The 16367-nt window shown below is 39.3% G+C and overlaps 1 protein-coding gene across 3 annotated transcripts in view; it reads right to left on the bottom strand.

Moving 5' to 3' along the window:
• SERPINB7 (serpin family B member 7) overlaps positions 1 to 16367 on the bottom strand; it is a 62674-nt gene that overhangs the window by 8836 nt on the left and 37471 nt on the right. For all 3 annotated transcript variants that reach the window (XM_008261388.5, XM_008261387.5, NM_001171286.1), the window contains 1 exon segment: positions 15834 to 15950. In XM_008261388.5, coding sequence (XP_008259610.1) covers positions 15834 to 15950 — 117 coding nt within the window.

Below are 16367 nucleotides of genomic sequence, written 5' to 3' on the forward strand. Positions count from 1 at the left end.
CCCGAGCCCAGAGCACCTAGCTTAGGAGACAGTGCTGTTCCACAACTGACACCTCATTTCAAGCCGCTTCCTCCTTCATACTCTCTCTCTTTCACACCCAGTTCCTTACAGCTCCCCGAAAAGTTCCATGTATCTTTTCTCCCTTGAAGCCTTTGAACACTATTTCTGCCTGGATCTGCCACATTTCTCATGGTTGTCTCTTACTCATTTTCAGGTTCTAAGCACTGATCTCTCCTTGATAGATGTCTTCCTTACATTTCTCCTATGTCATCTAACAGTCCCTTTACCTTCACTTTTCTTTATAGCTGTTATTTTAACACATCTTACTTATGAGCCCTCCATACAACAGTAAATTCTGGGAAGTCAAGTCCACTTAGGCATACTTAGTGCTTTATTCCTAGCACTTAAAACATTAGGTTGTACATATTAGATTCTCAAGAAATATTTTTAATTAAAATTATCTAATTTATTAATATAACAGTAGTACAACAAAAGCATATATGCATGTTTTGGAAGAAATATTTCATAGTTGAGAAATAAAAGATTCATTACAAATCATGTATTGTCAGAGATCATCAATAAATTTTATAAGATTTTCCACTATGATAGTGAGGACTGGCGAGGCATCTGCTATCTATCTGCAGGAAAACACCCACAGAACATTCATAAACTCATTCTGGTAGGTGTGAGGTGATATCTCATTGTAGCTTTTAATTTTCATTTCCCTGATGATTAGTAATGTTGAGGATACTTCCATATATCTGGTAATTTGTATGTCTTCTTTTCAGAAATGTCTCTTCAGATCTTTTGCCCATTTTTGACTTTTTTTTCTGGCCATTGAGTTTTTTTTAAGCTCCTTATACATTTTGAATGTTAAGCCCTTATCAGAAATGTGATTGGCAAATATTTTCTTCCATTCCATAGATTGTCTCTTCTTTCTGTTAATTACTCTCTTTGTCATGCAAAAGCATTTACTTATATGTAATCCCATTTATCTATTTTTATTTTTGTTATGTGTGATTTTAGGGTCATATCCAAGGAATCATGGTCTGGTTCAATGTATTTGAGTTTTTCCAACATGTTTTCTTCAACTAGTTTTATCTCAGGTATGAGGCTTAATTGATTCTTTGTTACCTCGGATGAGAAAGGAGTCTAATTTCATTGTTCTGTATTTGCCTATCTAATTCTCCTCATTCCATTTATTGAATATGCTGTCATTTCCACATTGTATGCTCTTTGAAATGTCAAAAATAAACTGCTTGGGACTCATGTTCTCGCGTAGTGGGTTAAGCCACCACCTGTGACACTGGCAATCTATTTGAGCACCAGTTCAAATCCTACATGCTCCACTTCCAATCCCACTCCCTGCTAATGCATATGGGAAATCAGTGCAAAATGGCCTGAGTGCATCCAGATGGAGTTCCAAGATCCTGGGTTCAGCCTGACCCATTCCTAACCATTGTGGCCATCTAGGGAGTGAACCAGGTGATGCAAGACCTCTCTCTCTCTCTCTCTCTCTCTCTCTGTCTCTCTCTCCCCCTCTGTAACCCTGCCTTTTAAATAAACAAAAAAATTTTTGAATATCAATTGTAAATGCATGAATTTATTTCTGAACTCTTTATGTGATGCTGTTTGTATTACTATAACTTTGTACGCTATTGTAAGGTCAATGTGATGTACTTTTGACTCGAGGATATTTTGGCTCTTTGTTGTCTATATGGCTTCATCTGAATTTTATGATTATTTTTTCTATTTCTGTGAAAAATGACATTGTGATTTTAATTGGGATTGTATTGAATCTGTAGATCAGTTTGTATAGTATAGACATTTTAACAGTACTAATTTCTAATATACAAACACAGGTTATCTCTTCATTTATTTGTATATACTTTCAATTTCCTTCATGGATGTTTTACAATTTTCAGTATACAAATCTTTAACCTCCTTAGTTAAGTTTATCCCTAAAAATTTTTTTGGTACCTATCGTAATTGTGAATGTTTTCTTGATTTTTTTCAAATAGTTCATTTTGAGTATATAGAATTGATAGTGACTTTTTGTAAGTTAATTTTTTGTCTTTCAACTTTAATTTGTTTATTAATTCTAACAGTTTTTTGATAGACAACTGAAGATTTTCTATTTGTAAGAGCATGTTATCTACACACAGGGACAACTTAATTTCTTCCTTTCCAAGTTAAATCCTTTTATTTCTCTTATAAATTTCTTCATCTAAACTTTCCAGTGATACTATATTTAGTACAAGAGATGAAGGTAGGCATCCTTGTCCTATTCTTGATTTTTGAGGTAAAGCTTTCAACTTTCAATGTTGAGGATGTCATTAGTTGTATGCTTGTTATATATAATTGTTACTGTGTTGAAGTACATTCCTTCTATATGCAGTTTGTTGAGAACATCTTGTCAAATTTTGTTGGATGAATTTTCTGCATATTTTAAGGTGATAATAGGATTTTTGGCCCTCACTCTGTTAATAGATGACAATTATTGATTTGCATATATTGAATCTTCTTTGCATCCCTGGAATAAATACCACTTTGTCATGATGGACGCGATTTTAATGCACTGCTGAATTCAGTTTTATAGTATTTTTTCAAAGAGAATAGGTTTCATGCATTTCATATATACAGTTTTAAGAATGATACTTTTCACCCTTTCTTTCTCTGTCCCTCACTCCCACCCTCTGTGGGGAGCAACTCGGACTAGACTAAGTTACTGGAATTAAGACTTATTCTATGCATCTGCTCTCCCACAATATGGCGCTGGGAGAGGAGTAAACAACTTCTACACAGCTGCCTCGAGTTCGACCAATAACCTGCAGGAGCTGATCCTGCTCCTGATTGGAGGAGAGCAGCGTACTCGGCGTGTGGGTAGCAGAGTTGGGATTGGTGGAAGAGAACTATAAAGGAGGAGAGAGACAACATGCACCAGGAACATCTAAGAGGAACATCCGGATAACATCTGAGCAGCCCCCGAGAGAGCCAGCCAGTTGTGTGCCGCTCCCCCGTGGAAGTGGGGAAAGTGGCAGGGGGAGCCGCCCTTCCACAGAGGTGGAAGGATCGGCAGCCAACCTGGGAAGGACCAGCAGCAAACCCGGGAAGGGCCGAGCAGACAAAAGAACAGCGCAGGGTCCTGTGTCGTTCCTCCACGAAGAGGGGGAGCAACATAATGGTGCCATGACTCGAATATGAAGCTTAGGAGGGATAATGGTGCTGTGACTCGGATAGGAAACCTAGGCGGGAAGAAGCGGGAAAATACCGGAGAGAGAGATTAGAAAGAGCCTAGGGAAAACCCAGACAGAAAAAGTGCCAGAAGAAGTTAGGATTGAAAGCAAAAGTGAAAGCTGGAAGAAACATAGACTTGGATATGGACTATGGCGGGGAAGTTAGGAGAAATCTATGGTTGAAAGCGAAAGTGAAAGCTAGAAGAAACTTAGACTCGGATACGGACTGTGGGGAGAAGCCAGGAGAAATGAGAGGGGAATATTGTTGGAAGAAAAGTTAAGAAACATACCGGGTAGAGAAAAATATGTTAGGGAAAGTGAAGCCGCCGGGGCAGGCCAAAGCGGAGACGTAAGCTAGGTTGGGATTCGTCAAGTCAGCCCGGGGAGCAAAAGGCGAAAAACTAAAACCAGAAGCGGAGACGTAAGCTAGGTTGGAATCCGTCAGATTAGCCCGGGGAGCAAAAGACAGGAAGCCAAGCCGAAAGGCGGAGACATAAGCTAGGTTGGATTTCATCAGGTTAGCCCAGGGAACTTAGACTGAAAACCGAGAAGCGGAAACGTGAGCTAGGCCCTGATTCGCGGAAGCCGCCGCGTGCAGAGAAAGCACGCGGGGCACAAGCAGAGAGAGCGCACAGGGCACGAGTAGATAGGAAGTGCAGGGCTGGCGCGGAGGCCGTGGTGCGGGCGCAAAGGGCGCTGAGACCGCGGAGCGCGCGCGAAGCCGGGAAGCCGCGCAGATAAGAGAAGCAAGGGCTGAAGCCGCGCAGAACTGGGAAGCCGCCACGGGGCGGGCGCCGGGAAGCCACAGGGATAAGAGAAACAGAAGTATAGAAGTAAAATGAGAGAAATAGGAATGCTGGCAGATAGAAGTAAAATAGGAGAGATAGGAATACCCGGAGATAGAGAAATAGAGAAAAATAAGGCCTCCCCACAACACGGCAATGAGAGAGCTTGGATTCGGTCTGCCTGATTAGTAAGGCGATGAGCACCTGTGGGCGGCTAGCAGCTTATCCGCTGCAGGTCACCGAAGACAGGCATGTTATCAACACCAATAAATCTCCCCACAACCCTCCATCATCTTTCTTATGTTTCCTTTAATTTTTGACAAACCTTTACCTAGCCAGAAAAAAAGACTAAAATAAATAAAATAAGAAATGACAAAGGAGACACTACAACTGATACAGAAATAAAAAGGATTATAAGGGACTAATATGGACAATTGCTCACCAACAAATTGAATAACCTAAAAGAAATGAATAAATTCCTTGGCACATACAACCTACCAAGGTTGAATGATGAAGAACTTAATAATCTGAACAAATAATGAGAAAGAAGACTGAATTGGAAATAAAAAGACCCCATCAAAGAAAAGCTTGATGTTTCTACTAATTAACTCTGTCAAAAATTTAATGAATAACAAATACAATCCTTAGCAAACTTTTCCAAAAAGTGGTAGATGAGGCATTCCAAACCCATTTTATGAAGATGGCATTATCATGATACCGATGTCTCTCAAGGACAGTAAATGAAAAGAAAATCACAGGTCAATAGCCCTATTGAATACAGATGAAGAAATTCTCAGCAAATGTGGTACACACACACACACACACACACACACTTCGGGTTTAGTTTATTCTTCATATTCCTTCAAATGTAACATCAGGATTTTATTTGAGAGCTTTCTTCTTTTTTATTTAAGCAGCAGAGAAATAGAGAGAGGGAACTAAATCTCATCCATGGATTCACTTCCCAATTGCATTCTGTGGACAAGACTGGGCCAGACTGCAGCCAGGAGCGGGGAGCTCAACCCAGTCCCCCGACATGAGTGTCAGGAACCCAACTACTCGAACCTTCACCATTCCTTCCTAGACTCTACACTGGCAGGAAGCTGGAATTGAGAGCTGGAACCAGGATTTGTATGTAGGCACTCTCATGTGGGATGCAGGTTGCTGCTTCTTTTTATTTTTAAATTCTTGTATAATTTATTTTCCTTAAGTAACAATTTGCTACAATCACAAAATTTTTAAAAAAATTAGCACAATATTCAAAAAGGCAGAATTATCTAGGACAATCAAAATCATGGTGTTCTTGGAATAAATTAACATCAAACTGCATGTATATTCTGGTAGGTCTTCTCCTTTGAAGTGAAAGGGAGACATTTGTAACCAAGGGCAAATGCATAATTTTGTTTTTCCATATAGACTCTCTTTTTTTAAACATTTATTTAATGAATATAAATTTCCAAAGTACAGAATATTGATTACAATGGCATCCCCCCCATAATGTCCCTCCAACCCGCAACCCTCCCCTTATCCACTCCATCTCCCCTTCCATTCATATCAAGACTCATTTTCAATTCTCTTTATATACAGAAGATCAGTTTAGCATACATTAAGTAAAGATTTCAACAGTTTGCTCCCACACAGAAACATAAAGTGAAAAATACTGTTTGAGTACTAGTTATAGCATTAAATCTCAATGTACAGCACACTAAGGACAAAGATCCTACATGAGGAGTAAGTGCACAGTGACTCCTGTTGTTGACTTAACAAATTGACACTCTTGTTTATGGCATCAGTAATTAACCTAGGCTCTTGTCATGAGCTGCCAAGGCTATGGAAGCCCCCTGAGTTCACTGACTTTGATCATTTTTAGACAAGGCCATGGTCAAAATGGAAGTTCTCTCCTCCCTTCAGAGAAAGGTACCTCCTTCTTTGATGACCCATTCTTTCCACTGGGATCTCACTCACAGAGATCTTTCATTTAGGTTTTTATTTTCCCCCCGAGTGTCTTGGCTTTCCATGCCTGAAATACTCTCATGGGCATTTCAGCCAGATCCTCAAGACTTAAGGGCTGATTCTGAGGCCGGAGTGCTGTTAGGACATTTGCCATTCTATGGGTCTGCTGTGTATCTCACATCCCATGTTGGACCATTCTCTCCCTTTTTTATTCTATCAGCTAGTATTTGCAGACACTATTCTTGTTTATGTGATCCCTTTGGTTCTTAGTCCTATCATTACGATCAGTTGTGAACAGAAATTGATCACTGGGACTAGTGAGATGGCATTGGTACATGCCACCTCGATGGGATTGAATTCGAATCCCCTGGTATGTTTCTAACTCTACTGTTTGAGGTAAGTCAGCTTGAGCATGTCCTGAATTGCACATCTCTTCCCTCTCTTATTCCCACTCTTATATTTAACAGCGATCACTTTTCAGTTAAGTATCAGCACTTAAGAAGAACTGTGTATTGATTACAGTATTCAACCAAAAGTATCAAGTAGAACAAACAAAAAAATACTAAGAGGGATAACATATTAATCTGCTCATCAACAGTCAGGTTGAAGGCTGATCAAGTCACCATTTCTCATTTCACTTTAACAGGTATCCTTTTTGGTGCTCAGTTAGTTGTCACCTATCAAGGAGAACAAGTGGTATTTGTCCCTTTGGGATTGGCTTATTACACTCAGCATAATGTTTTCCAAATTCCTAACAGGGATCACTTTTCAGTTAAAATTTAAACACCTAAGAATAATTGTGTGTTAATTTACAGAGTTCAACAAATGGTACTAGAACAAAAAAAAATACTAACATGGATAAAGTATTACATTGTACATCAACCGTCAGGACAAAAGCTGATCAAGTCACTGTTTCTCACAGTGTCCATTTCACTTCAACAAGTTTCCCCTTTGGTGCGCAGTTAGTTGTCGCCAATCAGGGAGAACATATGATATTTGTCCCTTTGGGACTGGCTTAATTCACTCAGCATGATGTTTTCCAAATTCCTCCATCTTGTTGCAAATGACTGGGTTTTGTTGTTTTTGACTGCTGTATAGTATTCTATAGAGTACATGTCCCATAATTTCTTTATCCAGTCTACTGTTGATGGGCATTTGGGTTGGTTCCAGGTCTTACCTATTGTGAATTGAGCTGCAATAAACATTAATGTGCAGACTGCTTTTTTGTTTGCCAATTTAATTTCCTTTGGGTAAATTCCAAGGAGTGGGATGGCTGGGTTGAATGGTAGGGTTATCTTCAGATTTCTGAGGAATCTCCAGACTGACTTCCATAGTGGCTTAACCAGTTTGCATTCCCACCAACAGTGGGTTAGTGTCCCTTTTTCCCCACATCCTCTCCAGCATCTATTGTTGGTAGATTTCTGAATGTGAGCCATTCTAACTGGGGTGAGGCAGAACCTCATTGTGGTTTTGATTTGCATTTCCCTGATTGCTAGTGATCTTGAACATTTTTTCATGTGTCTCTTGGCCATTTGGATTTCCTCTTTTGAAAAATGTCTATTGAGATCCTTGGCCCATCTCTTAAGTGGGTTGTTTGGTTTGATCTTGTGGAGTTTCTTGATTTCTTTGTAGATTCTGGTTATCAACCCTTTATCAGTTGCATAGTTTGCAAATATATTTTCCCATTCTGTTGGTTGTCTCTTCAATTTCCTGACTGTTTCTTTTGCAGTACAGAAACTTCTCAATTTGATGCAATCCCAATAGTTGATTTTGGCTTTGACTGCCTGTGCTTCTGGGGTGTTACCAAGAAGTCATTGCCGGTACCTATATCTTGCAGGGTTTTTCCAATGCTCTCTAATAATTTGATGGTGTCAGGTCGTAGATTTAAGTCTTTCATCCATGTTGAGTGGATTTTTGTGTAAGGTGTAAGGTAGGGGTCTTGCTTCATGATTCTGCACATGGAAATCCAATTTTCCCAGCACCATTTATTGAATAGACTGCCCTTACTCCAGGGATTGGTTTTGGATCCTTGATCAAATATGAGTTGGCTGTAGATGTTTGGATTGATTTCTGGTGTTTCAATTCTGTTCCATTGGTCTATCCATCTGTTTCTGTACCAGTACCATGCTGTTTTCATTACAACTGCCTTGTAGTATGTCCTGAAATCTGGTATCAGGATGCCTCCAGCTTTGTTTTTGTTGTACAAGATTGCTTTAGCTATTAGAGGTCTCCTGTGTCTCCATATAAATTTCAGCATCATTTTTTCTAGATCTGAGAAGAAGGTCTTCGGTATCTTGATTGGTATTGCATTGAATCCATAAATTGCTTTTGGGGGAATGGACATTTTGATGATATTGATTCCTCCAATCAATGAGCATGGAAGATTTTTCCATTTTTTGGTATCCTCTTCTATTTCTTTCTTTAAGCTTTTGTAATTTTCATCATAGAGATCTTGAATGTCCTTGGTTAAGTTTATTCCAAGGTATTTGATTGTTTTTGTAGCTATTGTGAATGGGATTGATCTTAGAAGTTCTTCCTCAGCCATGGCATTGTTTGTGTATACAAAGGCTGTTGATTTTTGTGCATTGATTTTATACCCTGCTACTTTGCCAAACTCTTCTATGAGTTCCAATAGTGTCTTAGTAGAGTTCTTTGGGTCCCCTAAATAAAGAATCATATCATCTGCAAAGAGGGATAGTTTGAGTTCTTCCTTCCCAATTTGTATCCCTTTAATTTCTTTTTCCTGCCTAATAGCTCTGGCTAGAACTTCCAGAACTATATTGAATAGCAGTGGTGAGAGTGGGCATCCCTGTCTGGTACCAGATCTCAGTGGAAATGCTTCCAACTTTTCCCCATTCAATAGGATGTTGACTGTGGGTTTTTCATAGATTGCTTTGATTCCATTGAGGAATGTTCCTTCCAAACCCAGTTTGCTTAGAGTTTTCATCATGAACGGGTGTTGTATTTTATCAAATGCTTTCTTGGCATCTATTGAGATAATCATATGGTTTTTCTTCTGCAGTCTGTTAATGTGGTGTATCACATGGATTGTTTTGCGCACATTAAACCATCCCTGCATACCAGGGATAAATCCCACTTGGTCTGGGTGGATGATCTTTCTGATGTGTTGTTGCATTCTATTGGCGAGAATTTTATTGAGGATTTTTGCATCTATGTTCATCAGGGATATTGGTCTGTAATTCTCCTTCAGTGCGGCATCTTTTTCCGGCTTAGGAATTAAGGTGATGCTGGCTTTATAGAATGAATTTGGGAGGATTCCCTCTTCTTCGATTGTTCTGAATAGTTTGAGAAGAATTGGAGTTAATTCTTCTTTAAATGTCTGGTAGAATTGAGCAGTGAATCCATCTGGTCCTGGGCTTTTCTTTGTTGGGAGGGCCTTTATTACTGTTTCAATTTCTGTCTCAGTTATGGGTCTGTTTAGGTTTTCTATGTCTTCCTGGTTCAATTTAGGTAGGTTGCATGTGTCCAGGAATCTATCCATTTCTGATAGATTTCCCTGTTTGCTGGCATACAAGTCCTTGTAGTAATTTCTGATGATTCTTTTTATTTCTGTGGTGTCTGTTGTTACGTTTCCTTTTTCATCTCTGATTTTATTGATTTGGGTCTTTTCTCTTCTTTTTTTTAGTTAGTTGGGCCAATGGGGTGTCAATTTTGTTTATTTTTTCAAAAAACCAGCTCCTCGTTTGGCTGATTTTTTGTAATGTTTTTTTGGATTCAATCCTGTTGATTTCTTCTCTGATTTTAATTATTCCTCTTCTGCTACTAGATTTGGGTCTGGTTTGCTGCAGTTTTTCTAGATCCTTGAGATGCGTTGAAAGCTCATCTATTTGGTGCCTTTCCAACTTCTTGATGTAGGCACCTATTGATATAAACTTTCCTCTTAACACTGCTTTTGCAGCGTCTCATAAGTTTTGGTATGTTGTGCTGTTATCCTCATTTACTTCCAGAAAATTTTTGATTTCTCGTTTAATTTCTTCTATTACCCATTGTTCATTCAGGAGCATGTTGTTCAATCTCCATGTGTTTGCGTATGCTCTAGGGATTCCTGAGTTGCTAATTTCCAACTTCATTCCTTTCTGGTCTGAGAAGCTGCATGGTATGATTCTAATTCTTTTGAATTTGCTGAGACTTGCTTTATGGCCTAGTATGTGGTCAATCCTAGAGAAGGTTCCATGTACTGCTGAGAAGAATGTAAAATCTTTATCTGTAGGGTTGAAAGTTCTGTATATATCTGTTAGATCCATTTGTGCTGTAGTGTCATTTAAATCTACTGTCTCCTTGTTGATCTTCTGTCCTGTTGATCTGTCTATTTCTGAGAGTGGAGTATTGAAGTCCCCCAGTACTATTGTATTGGGGTCTAAGTCTCCCTTTAAGTCCCTTAACAAATCTTTTAGATAAACCGGTGCCCTGTAGTTAGGTGCATATACATTGATAATTGTTATATCTTCTTGTTGTATTGATCCCTTAATCATTATATAGTGTCCCTCTTTGTCTCTCTTAACAGTTTTTGTGGTAAAGTTTATGTTGGCCAATATTAAGATGGCTACGCCTGCTCTTTTTTCATTTCTGTTGGCATGGTATATCTTTTTCCAGCCTTTCACTTTCAGTCTGTATGCATCTTTGTTGGAAAGATGTGTTTCTTGTAAGCAGCAAATAGATGGGTTTTGTTCCTTAACCCAATCAGCCAATCGGTGTCTTTTAACTGGACAGTTCAGGCCATTAACGTTCAATGTGACTAATGATAAGTGGTAACTTTGCCCTGCCATTTGCCAAAGATAAGTTCTAATATATGCTTTGAATTCCCTGTGATCTTTTGCTGTGAGGTTTCCTTCCTTTACCTTCTTTCATATTGATGACCGTGTTTCTGTGTTTCAGTGTGTAACACATCTTTAAGCATCTTTTGCAGGGCTGGATGAGTGGCGACAAATTCTTTCAATTTCTGTTTGCTATGAAAAGTCTTTATTTCACCTTCATTCACAAATGATAGCTTTGCAGGATATAATATTCTGGGCTGGCAGTTTTTCTCTCTTAGTACCTGGGCTATATCTCACCATTCCCTCCTAGCTTGTAGGGTTTCTGATGAGAAGTCAGCTGTGAGTCTGATTGGAGATCCTCTGAGAGTAATCTGACATTTCTCTCTTGCACATTTTAGGATCTTTTCTTTATGTTTCACCGTGGAGAGTTTAATTACAACGTGTCGTGGTGAGGATCTCTTTTGGTCGTGTTTATTAGGGGTTCTATGAGCTTCCTGTACTAGGATTTCTCTGTCCTTCTCCAAACCTGGGAAATTTTCTGCTAATATCTCACTAAAAAGGCCTTCTAATCCTTTCTCCCTCTCCATGCCTTCAGGAACTCCTAGAACCCGAATGTTGGTTTTTTTAATAGTATCCTGCAGATTCCTGACAATATGTTTTAGATTTCTAATTTCCTCTTCTTTTCTTTGGTCTGACTGTATCCTTTCCTGTTCTCTGTCTTCTAAGTCCGATATTCTCTCTTCTGCTTCACCCATTCTGTTCGTAAGGCTCTCTATTGTGTTTTTCATTTGATCTATTGAATTCTTCCCTTCATTATGATTTCTCGTCACTATCACAGTTTCCTGTTGTACTAGTTGTTTTGTTTCATTTTGATTCCTCCTTAATATTTTATTTTCACGAGAGAGATGTTCTATCTTGTCCATTAAGGATTTCTGTAGTTCAAGAATTTTTTTTTGAGAACTTCTTAATGTTCTTACCAATTTTTTGAGATCTGCTTCTTGCATTTCTTCTAACTCATCATCTTCATAATCTTGAATTGGGGTGTCTTTTTCATTTGGGGGCATCATGGTGACTTCCTTGTTTTTGTTGTCTCGTTTTTTGCGTTTGTTATTTGGCATATTGGAGATATTTTGTTTCTTCACTGTCGTGCTTTTTCTTGTTATACTATGACTCTAGATTAAGTGGACTGTCTGTTTTTGATGGAGCCTTAGAGGCTTGAGATGGGTGTGGCCTGAGAGCTCTGTTTGCTGTGCCAAAGGTGACACTCCCAGGTTAGGCGTGGTAGATTTCTCTCTCTCTCTCTTTCTTTCTTTTTTTGATTCAAAAGGGAAGTAATTCCACACAGCTGAATGAAGTTGGAGGTAGTTAGCAGGCAAATGATATACCCACAGGAGCCAGAGATCGGAAGCTCTTTCCCAAGGACCACACAGGGAATCTGTTCTGCCCTCAGGGTGGGCTCAGATTCTCCTTCAGTCTCCCACTGGGTTGCCAAAGTTACGGAATTGTAGCGTCTCTGGAGAGTACTCACGTGAATTCTGTGAGTTCTCTCCCCCACCGTCTCTTTTTTCAAAGTCTCAGTTCAGTAGCACCACAAATTTACTAGGTCCTAATCTCCTGTTAATTCGCCTCGCCCAGAGTCAGGTTTTTCTGCTAGGCTCAGGGCCGGTGCAGACCTGAGGTCGCTCTGCTTATGACGTATGTCCAAGATGGCGCCTGCTCTTTGTCTTGCTCGCCCTTGAGAGGTGAGCGGAGAGAGAGAAACCCGTGTCCGTACCAGTCACCTTTTTTTTCTCTCTCTCTCTCTCTTCCAATTAGCCTGGTGAACTTTTCCCCCCCGGGGGTCGTTCCCTCTAGTCTCCTCTTTCTGCTTGCCTGCCGGTGTCTCGGGCTATTGAGGTTCGGCTCACCTCGCGTTCCAGTGCTGGTGTGTTGAGTCTGCCGCTGGTGTCCCGAACTGTGGGCTCCCACGCTCTCCACACAGGTCCACTGTGAATCACGCATTCCGGAAGAGTTTCTTCTGCTGTTTCCTCCCCTACTCTTCTTTGAATCTGCAGTATCTCCACTTTTATTAAACTGTCCCTCCCAGGACTATCAGTGTGCTCCCTTCCTATTCCACCATCTTGCCTCCTCTCTTATTTCTTATTTTATTTATTTGAAAGGAAAAAAGAGCAAAACAGATCTCCCAACTGCTCATTCACTCCTCAAATGCCTGCAACAGCCATGGCTGGGCAAGACTAAAGCCAGGAGCCTGGAACTCAATCTAGGTCAGCCGTGTGGGTAGCAGGGACCCAGGTACTTGAGTAATCCTAGACTCTCTTTTAATTCATAAACTCAATGTTAATTTGAATCATGTTAACCAGTGTCTTCTTTTTCTCACGAAGGTAGGAATTTCTGTAAACTGGTTTTGCTGCATTCATAAGTTTGCATGTGTCATGTTTCCATTTTCATTTTCCTCCAGTGCTTGTTTAATTTCCCTTTTAATTTCTTCACTGACCCAATTTTTGTTTAGGGAGAAAATGTTTTTTCTGTGATACTTGCAACTTTTCTGTGAGTTTGAAAATATAAGGAAGATCTAATAGGTCTTTGTCACTGATGGACTGTGAAGGTTAGGAAAAAGGGAAGTCAAAGATACCTGATGAGACATTCACTGAAAGACAATAAAGATCGGGAAGATCCGGGGTACAGGTAAATGTGTTGAGGAATCTGCAGATCCCACATGAGCACTTTCACTAGGCAGGTATAAAGTTGAGGCGAGAGCTAAGTGATAAGGTATGACTGATCACACACCTTTAGAGAGCTGCACAGATACGAAGGACACTGCCACAGGACTGTAAACTGTCTCAGTAGATAAATTCTTTCTGAGTAAGGAGGTAAATTGAAAATGGAAGATGGCTGAGTCAAAATCCTAAAGAACCACCAAATTTTAAGGATGCTTGGAGGGATAAAGAAAGCCAAGGACTCGTGATATGAGCCAGCCAGAGGAGAAGGTAGAAAAACTAGAGAAACACCATAGAAATTGCAAGGGGACAAAATTCTGAGCAGCATCAACCTGTATTGACCACTTGGTGTTGGGAACCACTGAGGGTGTAACTGGGATGGTAGGCCATGATCTTGCAGTAGTAATGATACACTTTCAACCTTTCAACAAGTATCATCTAATGGACCAAGAACAATCCCTGAGGAAAGGCATGGCATTGATCTAGATTTAGAGCCTGGCTGGAGGAAGAAGTATGCTGGTTAAGAGAGTGGTTAAGGAATGAATCCATTGGTAGTTTGGAGCGATGATGACTATGTTGAAAGAAAGTAAAGCAGTCAAGAAATTCAATAACTTTATACTTGAATAACTAAAAATTGAATAACTCCATTGAAGAACAGGTAGAATGTGAGTGAAAGAATAAGAAGTGTGGACCATTGTGGCCACAAAATGGGAAACCGGGTTTGTGTATTTCAAAAAAAGTTAAATGCATTGGATGTTGATGAGATTCAAGACATGGTCTGGGTGTCCGTTTCTAAAATGGTAACTAATACCATGTGAAGAAAGGGTCAGGAAATTGTAAGGAGGCAAGTGGGTGGGTCATCCATAGGAACTTTGAAATTACCCAAATAATGGCAGATTTGAGAGAAATACATAATGACACAGGCATAGTTCGCCAAGATTGGAACAGAAGGGATAAACAGGGATAAAGATGTAAGAGATAGTAGTTGAGTCTTCTACAATATCATGCTTCTTATAAAGACAATTTTATGATTATCATCATCATCAATTCTAGCAGACTCATCCATATTTAAATGTGAGTAAAAAAGAGAATTATAAACAAAATGTAAGTATCTTGGAGATTATCTAGCTTTCTGTCAATCTATGATTGAAAGTTTACAACTCATTGCATGTAAAATCAAAAACAGTTTTTAGAGTAACTAACTGTCTTATAATTGAGAGGGAAAATAGCAGTGGCTCTATTTTCCATGTCTTTTATCAGATTTTACCCTCACTATGCTTCTGGCTGCATTGGTTTTTACACATTCTGAGTGCCGGAGGTTGGGGGAAATAAAATAGAACTCTGCAATATCTAGAAGCACGACAGACAGATCAAACTTCTAGTTGAAAAGAGTTTGCAATACCTAAGGAGCACAACAGGATGCATGGGAGTAGGGAAACAAAATATGAGGCTGAACACCCAGGATGGTCTTTGTAAAACCTATGCAGGATTCTCTTGGGAAGACTGAAAAATGAAAAATGGCTTCATGCTTCATAATTGACAGGCTACCAAAGTATTTGGGAGTGGTGCTGGAAGGTGCAAAGAATTTGAGTGGGTGACATACAGAGGGAACCCTAATGGTTGGGTGGAAGACAGACAGAAGGCAAAATTGCAAGTGGTGATTAGCTTGAGATGTCATTGAGGTGGAGTTTTATATCTATTTTGGGAGTGAACAATTTAGGGGGAAAAACATGCCCAGAGAACCATGTGTTCATTTAATAGTACCAACCAGGTGAGCAGCCTCTGGTACCCATAGTAACAAAGCCCCCAAAACACAGACTACATATAGTGGCATGGAGACTGTATTCTAAGCCTCCTGGTTCTTGGGGTAGGCAGGGTGCTGTGATGAGTGCATTGTCAACACAAACACCACACAGAAGGATGAGAAATTAGGTTGATGACCTCAAGCAAATCCATTTGCCACCTCTTTGTTAGGTCTGAACTTCTCATCTTTAAAAGACAAGTATGTGACTACTAGAGAGATGAAAAGTATAGCAGAGAAAAAAAAAGACTAAGAGGAAGAACTCACATTAGGAGTACCAAGCTGTCAGTAGACCTGGAATTTGGGAAATCCAGATGGACATTTTCCTCTGCTACGATTGAGTCCTACAAATGGGCTGATTCACTAACCATTACAGCTCCTACATTACATTATATTACATGTGGGCAAGTTCTCTTCTGTTTTGAAACTCATCAGTCTCGTGACTGAATATGTGAGTTAAACAGAGGGAAAATTAAATTTGAAAATGGTGATAATTTTTTGAAGACACCTGGGAACATAATTAACAGCCAAAAAAATAAAAGATCAACTGAAGCAGTTTTACTTACCTTATGAATGTCAAACACCTTTTCTGCAAAAAGACCGTTGACAATGCTGAGTTCATAATCCTTGTGAGATGCATTTATATTAGCAAGGGCCCTTTTCAATTGAGATTGTAGTCCTGGCTGTAATTTTAAAATATGTAAAAGATTATTCTTTAACTGCAAAGATATGGACAATCTCATTTACACTTAAAGTAAATCATGCATATTATATTACAAAAGAATTAAAAAATAATGATGCTATAAAAGCAGCAAAAATGCCACATACAATGTCTATCTTTCCTACAATATCTTACCTTTCCTACAATGTCTTACCTTTACTTTGATCAAATTAAATAATTTACTCAAGTAACCAATCTTTGAATAAAATTGTTAACTGGATAATGAATCTGCCTAATATTTATATCAAATTATTATGTTTTACCAATGTAGTTGACTGTGAATATCAAAGGGGGAAAGGGAAATGTTTAGTTCTATGCTATCTTGCCAAAAATCCATGAAATATGCAAATAAACTATTAGCAAATTATTAGTTAACAAG

The sequence above is a fragment of the Oryctolagus cuniculus genome, chromosome 10 (genome assembly GCF_051225735.1).
Source record: "Oryctolagus cuniculus isolate XC-2025 breed Fujian yellow rabbit chromosome 10, ASM5122573v1, whole genome shotgun sequence".
Taxonomy (NCBI): Eukaryota; Metazoa; Chordata; class Mammalia; order Lagomorpha; family Leporidae; genus Oryctolagus; species Oryctolagus cuniculus.